The sequence below is a fragment of the Carassius carassius genome, chromosome 43, assembly GCF_963082965.1.
Source record: "Carassius carassius chromosome 43, fCarCar2.1, whole genome shotgun sequence".
Lineage (NCBI taxonomy): Eukaryota > Metazoa > Chordata > Actinopteri > Cypriniformes > Cyprinidae > Carassius > Carassius carassius.
Window position 1 is genome coordinate 23,714,263 of NC_081797.1, and position 10,053 is coordinate 23,724,315.

At 40.3% G+C, this 10,053-nt stretch overlaps 1 protein-coding gene across 1 annotated transcript; it reads right to left on the reverse strand.

The window, feature by feature from the left end:
* Nucleotides 1-5: 5 nt before the first annotated feature.
* On the reverse strand, nt 6-9,439 carry gpia (glucose-6-phosphate isomerase a). Its single transcript, XM_059535757.1, has 18 exons — nt 9,250-9,439; nt 7,450-7,540; nt 5,235-5,303; nt 4,807-4,926; nt 4,133-4,216; nt 3,818-3,964; nt 3,608-3,679; nt 3,457-3,501; nt 3,302-3,355; nt 3,090-3,150; nt 2,651-2,694; nt 2,371-2,523; nt 2,151-2,280; nt 1,972-2,048; nt 1,725-1,853; nt 728-803; nt 568-634; nt 6-423 (listed from the first exon to the last, which is right to left on the reverse strand). Exons 1-18 carry the CDS (start codon nt 9,366-9,368, stop codon nt 300-302), a joined length of 1,662 nt encoding a protein of 553 aa, XP_059391740.1. The 5' UTR covers nt 9,369-9,439; the 3' UTR covers nt 6-299.
* Between the last annotated feature and the right edge of the window lie 614 nt (nt 9,440-10,053).

Below are 10,053 nucleotides of genomic sequence, written 5' to 3' on the forward strand. Positions count from 1 at the left end.
GCAAGGAAGGTGACAAATAATACATTTATTGTGGTTCCTTGGTCCAAAGGAGAACATAAAATCCATCTAGAATGCACAGTGCAAACAGATAGTTATCCATACTGGTCCACAGATACATGATCGAGTCAAATCCAACACAACACACAAGAATCTCATGGCTTATAGATGATGACAGACATAAAGTGCTCGTCCTCCGTGTCTAGGTTCACTCTCTGAACTATGCCAAGCGTTAATACATAATTCACTAATCTCATTGGATGAGGGTCCCAGCAGAGGTAGGGTTAAAGGGGAGGAAACATTTAAGAGCGGTTTTTCTTGTAGAAGCTGATGAGTCCATTGGTGGAGGAGTCGTGGGAACAAACGCTTGCGTCGTCCTGCAGCTCGGGTTCGATCTTCTTGGCCAGCTGCTTGCCGAGCTCCACACTGATGGGACAGATAAAAACAATCTGCCTGAAACTTCAGATTTCTCAAAGCAAACAATTTCTAACAAGGTGATCACAGTATGGAGGAAAAGTTTAGTTTCAGATCAACTTTTGAACTGGACCTAATCGAAGCTGAAAAACTCACCCCCATTGGTCATAGCTGTTGATATCCCACATCACACCTTGCACAAAGATCTTGTGTTCATACATGGCTGAAACACATCATATTGTCCATGAGTGTGGGGTCAACAAAACCAATGGACATCTACAAAAGGAAGCAGCGGTATATTATGTTTGATACTCACCAACGAGTGCACCAAGCATGAAAGGAGTAAGTTTCTTGAAGATGATAGAGTTGCTTGGCTTGTTTCCTTCAAAAACCTAAAAAAACAAAAACAACATATCAATGTGTAATTATACAAAAGTGGACCAGATGTATGGTAGTTAGTGTTGTCAAAAGTACAGAGCATGATACTATTCAATACGGAAATTTTAAATAAAAAAAGATTTGAGCGATGTTGAGCAGATTCTTAAACAGTGCTGATTGGTCACTGTGTTCACGCACTCAACAGATACTTCTGAGATTGGCTTCAATGATCATCCTTTCATGCTCTTCACTGACTGCTCGCACAGAAACGGTTTTCTGTACTGAATTGCATCGCGGTGTGTACTTCATTCATAATATTATTATAAAAATTTGAGAAACTGCAAAGCGCGGTATGGCGGAAGAAGTCCTGCGAAATACAATAAACTTGTATAGAAAATAATTATATGATTCCCTGCTGAACACAAAACCACGCGCGTCAAAGCAGCATTTAATGATGGCTATCTTAAAGAGATAAAGGGAAATTGAGCTTACTCTTACAAGTCAACTTACAACAGAGTTCACGTGTGGTTCATGAAACATTTGTATGCTGCCAGTCTCAACACATGAATGATCGCACGTTGATAAATGTGGCGGCAGAAAACAATCATCATTTGAATATCACGCCCCTAGAAACACCCCGGTTAAGAGTTAACAACACGGAGAAATGAAACCAGGCCAAAAAGAGGAAGTAATCTCATGAAAGAGAAATTGATCTTACTCCAAAAACATCTGTTAACCTTATAATTGCGAACAATTAGGCTAAATTAAACTATTTAATTCATATTACCAAACAGCCTATTTAGTTCCCCTCACTCTACAACAAATATTTTTGATTTCACAGTCAATGAAGGTCCACCAACTACCAAGCTAAAGTTCCAGTTTAGATACAAATGATTGTGTATCAACACTTGGTTTTCAAGTAAAGAAGCACTCACTTTATGGGGCAAGAGTTTTTCCAGAGCATCTCCAGACATCCCAGCACCCTGGAGCTCCTTCTTGGCCTCTTCGGAAGTCTTTCCCCTCATCAGAGCCTCCGTCTGCGCCAGGAAGTTCGCCATCAGTATCTGTGAAAGGAGATGTACCGCTTAGACAAACACAGCTCAAATAACATCCGGGGCATCAGATGCCCAAGAGAACCAGAAAACGAAGACATATCCTCAACAACATAGACTTTCGGAGTACCTTATGATGCAGATTATCTCTGATTGGATGCTGACTCTTAGCAGGAATGAGGAAGTCAGCCGGAATCAAGCGAGTGCCTGCGGAGATTAAGATCTGTTGTGATAAACACATCACAAATGGGCATTAACATGTCAGTTCAACTAGGAACTAGTCCTGAGGGGAGGGCTAGGATCACAGACCCTGGTGAATGAGCTGGTAGAAGGCGTGCTGTCCATTGGTTCCTGGCTCCCCCCACACGATGGGTCCAGTGTGGTAATTCACACGAGTGCCAGACTTGGTGATGTACTTCCCGTTGGACTCCATGTCTCCCTGAAAGATCATCAACAACTCAACAAAGAGTTCTACTATCAGAAATGATGACCTTTATGAGGTCCTTTCCTGAAGCCTCATCAGACCGACCTGTTGGAAGTACGCAGCGAAGCGGTGCATGTACTGGTCGTAGGGCAGCAGGGCATGCGTCTCGGCCTGGAAGAAGTCGACGTACCAGACGCCGAGTAGGGCCAGTATGACCGGGGCGTTCTGCTCCAGAGGAGCCGAGCGGAAGTGGTTATCCTGACAGAAAGAGAACAGAGCGGTTACTCCCAGAAACACAAACACACCAGTTCAACTCAACAGTTTGGAGTGAGCAAATGTACAGTAATGCTCAACTTCTATACAGTCATACTACAGTTGTGCTTACCATCCAGTGAGCACCAGCTAGAAGCTGCTCGAAACTGTCAAAACCTATAAGACGAAAATAAATAAAGTTGCTGGATCATTTACAGATGAAAGAAAGTGTGCAGCAGCCTTTCGAATTTGGTTTAGGCAGAAGTTAGTCCAGAAACATACTCTATACAAGTACATAAATGTGAATGTTTGTCCAGAGCTTGATCACTAAGTCAATTTAACCAAAACGAGCCATATTTGTGGGAATAACAATGATGCTAATATGGAATACATGTTATAGCGCCCCCTCTGGCAATGCAGATAATGCAAAACATACTTCAATTGCATTCTGATTTTATGTTCAACCACCAAAAAACACCAAATCAAAGTTGCATAGCTAGAAGCATTTGTGTTCACATACTTGCATACAGTATGTTTCAGGCCTTATAGGACTGTTCGTACAGCAGACGTACCTATGTGCAGTGCAATGGACAAACCAATAGCTGACCACAGTGAGTAGCGCCCGCCGACCCACTAAAACATGAGCATTCAGGATCAGAGAGTAGTCCAATATTACTGGCGATCATGCATTCAGTCATTCACTCTTTCAGGCATATTTTCAGCCAATCAAAATGAAGATTTCCATTCTCGTGCAAGAATAGATCATAATGCAAGAAATACTTACATCCCAAAACTCAAACATGTTGTTGGTGTCGATACCAAAGTCCTTGACTTTTGGCTGGTGAGGAGACAGGAAATTCATGTAACTTTTTTAAAGATATGATTTTACTTAATACAGCAACAGAAAACACCATACAGCCGCCATAACCCTGTACTTACTGCATTTGTAGAAAGAGCCACAAAATGTTTAGCCACAGCAGATTTCTGAAAATACACAAAATGTTGAATGAGACTAACAGATGGCCATCTATAATGTAGCGCACATAATTTAAATCTTTTTTTAGACAGTTACATTAGTAAAGGCACTAACATCTTTAGCGGCCCGGAGGAACCATTCTTTGGCCGTCTCAGCGTTAGTGATGGTCTCTTGGGTGGTGAATGTCTAAAAAACAAAATACAGTAAGAAATGTAGTACTTTACAGTAACCTGGTCACTTTGTATTACCAGTTTTGCTTAATATAACTGTAAATGAACAATCCAGTACTGTACAAGATTGTTTTCTTTAAACACTGTTCTTTACCTTGGATGCGATGATGAAGAGGGTGGTCTCAGCATTGAGCTGGGCGAGGGTCTTGGCCATGTGTGTGCCATCAATATTAGAGACGAACCAGACGTTGGGTCCTCCTTTAGAGTACGGCTTCAGAGCTTCAGTCACCATCAGAGGACCCTGAAGAACAAACCCAAACATAATAATAATAAATGCTATTCCAAGCATCTAGTTTTATTCCACTTCATTTACTCTTGGATCAGTCTAAGCAATAGGCAAATCTCTTTTTTTGGTCAATTATGATGTGTAAACATCCACTGGATCTCAGGAAGCTCATGGTAATCTCACCAAGTCAGAACCACCAATGCCAATGTTCACTACATCAGTGATGGCTTTACCACTGAAGCCTTTCCACTCGCCACTGCGCACTCGCTGCAAAATAACACACACAAATACACAATGTCAGTTTTCCAAAGTCACCAGTCATTGAAATTAATCATGAATTACTTTAAAATGCAACACAAATAAAACTACTTAGTCCACGTAGATTAAATGAATAAATATGAAAGAAGTCTGGTTTCGTGCTGTGTCACTGTCATGATAACCACCGCGCACACACAGTCTGCTCCGATCCAGAAACACGATAGAACGGAGCGGATCATATGCACGAGTCGGCGCATACCACAAAACGTATCGGACCCATCTGATTAACACAAAATGCTATGTTTTATAGCAATATGCATGAGATTGTGGCCGTCATACAGTCAAATGTGGCTTTTCTGAGGTCAACGGCTCTAGCCCAAGCGGTGATACAAACTAACACTATTGGCTGTTTAAAAAGGGGGCGTGGCTGCTTTATATGTCCCGCCTTGTCTTCCTGTTTCAGTTAAACTGACATCAACACAGAAAACAACGGTGCATGTTTCAAGGCACTTCAGTGGACCTTTAATAAGTGAAAATCCATTAAAAAAAATAAAGTGTGTTCTATAACCGAGTGTGTTGTTACAAGCATGTTCACTCACATGGCAAAAGCCCTTCATCTGCTCCAGGACTCTGTTCACATCCGGCATCACGTCTTTACCATCCACCATGATGGGAGTGTTAGAGCGGTTCCTTAGGGCGGTGTGGAGAACAGCACGACCCTATAAACCAACACACACACACAGCTCAGCTCTACCCTAAACACACATGATAGCAACTATGCTCCCTTTTTATTGACATTTTTCATAACCATGAACCACAAAAGAGACATTACATGCTGTAGCTTAAGGACAGCCAGTGAGTTAAAGAGGAAACTGAGGGTTTTAACAGAACTTTCTGCTATGTGCCAATAGAAATTTAGAGAAGATGGAAGTGGAACTGAATTTTAGAAGGAACATGTCTTGCAATATCAACCTAAAGTCAAGTTCAAGTGAATTCTCAGTGAGATGTTTTACTGAGATATCATTACCTCTGTGAAGTTGATCTTTTCTCCAGCAAACATCTTCTCTCTGGCAGCTTCGACACCCACCGATCGTGCCTAATCATGATGAGACAGGGGAAAAAAACGGTTAATGTGACTCAGAACTTGTGTAAACACACATGAAAAGAACTATACAAACACCATTTATGCTTTGTGTGCTGCTGTGATTACTGCAAGAAACATGCCACATCAGAGTGATACAGTTGCACAATCTCTACTTTGATTGGCCGAAGAGAGTACTGAAATGAAGTACTGAGTCAGGTTAAATATTCGCTCTAATGGCAACTCAAGCTCAATCCAATATACACTTGCAATTCAGAGAAAAAGATGTATAGTAGGAATTGTGAGATGTTAAGTTGAAATTGCCAGATGTAATATTGGAATTGCAAGATGTAATGTCAGAACTGTGACATGTAAACGCTGAACTGCGAGACACAAAGACAGAATGGTGAGACGCAAAGATGGATTTGTGAGACGCAAACGCTGAACTGCGAGACACAAAGACGGAATTGCGAAATTCAAACGCTAAACTGCGAGACGTAAACGCTGAACTGCGAGATGCAAAGACGGGATTGTGTGACGCAAAGTGGGGATTGCGAGGATTTAAAGACGGAATTGTGAGAAGCAAAGACTATATTGCGAGATGTAAAGACTGAATTGCGAGATGTAAAGACTGAATTGCGAGACGTAAAGTCGGAATTGCGAGACGCAAAGTCGGAATTGCGAGACGCAAAGTCGGAATTGCGAGACGCAAAGTCGGAATTGCGAGAGACAAAGACGGAATTGCGAGGCAAAGACGGAATTGTGATATGCAAAGTGGGAATTGTGAGACGCAAAGTCAAAATCCTGAGAAAGAATTCAGAATTGTGAGATTTAAACTCAGAATTGTGCTTTACAAATTTGGAATTTTCGAAACGTAAAAGCCAGAATTGTGAGATCCATGATGATTGGCTGAAGAGAGTACTGAAATGAAGTACTGAGTCAGGTTAAATATTCGCTCTAATGGCAACTCAAGCTCAATCCAATATACACTTGCAAAATATGTATAGTAGGAATTGTGAGATGTTAAGTTGAAATTGCCAGATGTAATATTGGAATTGCAAGATGTAATGTCAGAACTGTGACATGTAAACGCTGAACTGCGAGACGCAAAGATGGAATGGCGAGACACAAACGCTGAACTGTGAGTCACAAAGACGTAATTGTGAAACGCAAACGCTGAACTGCGAAACGCAAACGCTGAACTGCGAAACGCAAACGCTGAACTGCGAAACGCAAACGCTGAACTGCGAAACGCAAACACTGAACTGCGAGACGCAAAGATGGAATGGCGAGACGCAAACGCTGAACTGTGAGACACAAAGACGTAATTGCGAAACGCAAACGCTGAACTGCGAGACGCAAACGCTGAACTGCGAGACGCAAAGACAGAATGGCGAGACAAAAGACGGAATTGCGAGACATAAACGCTGAACCTCGAGACGCAAAGACAGAATTGCGAGACGCAAAGACGGGATTGTGTGACACAAAGTGGGAATTGCAAGGATGCAAAGATGGAATTGTGAGACGCAAAGTGGGAATTGTGAGACGCAAAGTGGGAATTGTGAGACGCAAAGTGGGAATTGTGAGACGCAAAGTGGGAATTGTGAGAAAGAATTCAGAACTGTGAGACTTAAACTCAGAATTGTGCTTTACAAATTTGGAATTGTGAGATGTAAAGTCAGAATTTTGACAAAAGACAGAATACTGAGTTTATATAATCACACAATTCTAACATTTTTCTCATAACTGCGAGATTAGTCATTGCTCCCATGTTTACGCTGCCAAATTATGTATACAAGTATACTTTTGCTGCAGACAAGCACCAGCAATTGCATCAATACTGAAGTATACTTTGAGCTTAAAGCCCAAACTACTTAAACATTGCACCACACACAGGCCTCGTGTGTCCCAGTGACACGGTTAACAGCATTCACCTATTCTATTCTCAGTAGTAGCAGCATTAAGTACACATGCATTAAGCCAATTAACATCTGGAGATGGATAAACACACACACACACAAGTGCTTCTGATGAGGGGTTTAAAGATGCTTAGCTGAGAGATTACAGTAACAGCTCTGCTCCTGCACTGCTGTTTAACACTAACACGCTCTACTCTGACTTTATGAAGAAATTATTCTGATGTGAAGATTGTGGACCGTACCATGTCGAAGAGCATGCGCAGGACTTCTTCATTGATGAGATTCTTCGAGTAATCCAGCAGAATGTCTCCATCATCTGTTGTCAGCTGTAAACTGCTCAGAAGACAAACCACACACACATCATTAGGATATATACAAATGCTGGATTTGTTTAATTTTGCTTCATGTACAACACGGATAATCCAGGAGCATCATTCAAGCCTAGTATATACACAAGTTAGAGGATCTTAATAATGTTAAGACTGGAAAAATGAATTAAACAGACGAGGAAAGCTAAATGAGCCATTTGAGAACATTTATTAGGCGCACCCATCACACAGTTATATTAAGCAGTGAGGCTCGAACTGCAGCAATGTCACATGACTCTCGAAACTGAAATCACACTCAAATAAATATTTTTAAATTATTATTCTTCCCCTCACAATTTAAATTCCTGATCTATCCTTTACAAAAATGTAAATGGCGAAAAAACAAACAAACATAGAAGCTTTCAAAATCTTGCTTACTGTATTATTTTATCTAATATTTAGTGTCCAAAACTAAATTAGCATGTTTTTTTGTTTTTGTTTTTTTAGTAACAAGAGACTATAGTCGCCAAATAATTTATTTATATTAACATACATTAGCACACAATTTGTAGGAAAAATAAAATAAAAATATGTATACATTATTTTATATAAACGTTAAATTTACTTAGAATAAATATACATTTTTACTGTTCATTATTATTATATAAATGAATCCTATAGCTCATACTTCAATTTCACGTTATAACGTCAGCAGCGCAAACACGTGCTCATTCCAATGAGGTCATGTTTAAAGTACAATTCTTACATATAACAATTACGTTTGAGTTGAATATATATTATAATACATATAATAGCTTAAATCGAATTAATCCTTACTATATAATATGTAAATATTGTGAATGAATATAAAACGTGTTTCTATTCACACACACCACACGTTCAGTATAATTCACGCACTGATTCAGCTCTGCCGTGTGTGTGTGTGTGTGTGCGTGTGTGTGTGTGTGTGTGTGTGTGTAAAAGAGAGTGTGTGCAAAAGGGCACGTACAACATGCTGCTATAGCGCCCTCTGTTGACCAACACTATTCTGAGAATAAATACATACTACAGACTTTTATGAGCACTTAATAGATCCGAATTTAACTTATAACAGCTAATGCACTCTCATAATAGATTATTGTAAATATGCAACATATGAATACAGAAGTATCGCAGCAGAGTATGAGATACTCCCTTAAGAGATTGCATCAGCAGTGATGCACTTGAGAAATGCCTGATAATGTGCATTTAATGAAACAGTCATGAAATAAACTCATATATTAGTATGCTGCCACATTAAGAGCAGCGTTACAGTGCATGCAGAGCTCAACGCACGCGAGCGACGATCAATGACCTTGTTATGCGTCTAGCCGATATTACGGCAATCTTCACCGATTTAATGCTAAGATAAGCAGCGAAACAGTGTGTTCATCAGTGTGTTCATATGAGTGCAGATGAAGATATAAAGCAGGTGTAACAGTGCAGAGACCAGAACCTGGAGCTCGAGACTATTGGCCTGATGTGGCAATAACCTTGCGACATCAGAGATGACATGTAACGCTAAATGTAACGATATGCGCAGTAATATGTGTCCTGGTATTAAATGAAGATGCTACCTTAGAAAAACAGAGCAGATTTGCTCATAGGCCTTATGACCAACACGTAAGTCTTAGAAAGAGCTGATGCGCGGCAGACGTGATGCTGCAGAGGAAGCGCGTTTGATGCGTGTTTCACCTGAACTTGTTGAATCTGTCCTGCTCTGCGTCGAACATCTGCCTCATGTTGAGGTTTCCGGCGCTGGATTTGAACCATTGCTCCAGCTCGCGGTAGTTCGGATCGCTGGTGAGCCCCATGATGAATTAAACCTGGCTGTTCTCGGTCCAAAGCTTCTGATGTGAATTATTCAGCGCTAACTAAGAAAGCGTGAGAGGAAGTCCAATGACGAACCCTGACAGCCACGCCCCTCACTCACGACACGCCCACCACTGCCCTAGAGAATCCTGCGTAGCCCCGCCCACCGTGAGGCGCACAGATGGCTGTTACGTAATACACACCATGTATTCTTAATTAGAACATTTTGGCTATTTTGAATAAATTTGACATTTCTTGTATTTTATGTGACGGGTGATATTGATCAACTGACTTATTTTAAACGTAATATGGCGTGCGTTTTTAATCCTTCAGGTGTCTCCACTAGATGGAACCAAACCACAAAAATATGTTGTACACCCTCAGGGGGGTGATAGGTGATATTATGGAGGACAAGAAATTCTACATCTATTTAATTAATTCTGCATATACGTGTCTATTTAAACTCAAGTCAATTCTCGTCCTCCATATAAAAATAGCAAATTTTAAAATGACACTTTAGACAAAATTATTTATTCATGTATTTCTCCATTTATGTATTTCTCTATTTATTCATGTATTACTACATGTATTTAATTTTTTTAATTTACGTATTTATTAATTTATTACATTAAATATATATTATATTACACATATTGCCATCTAGGGACAAATACGCACCTTTTGTAA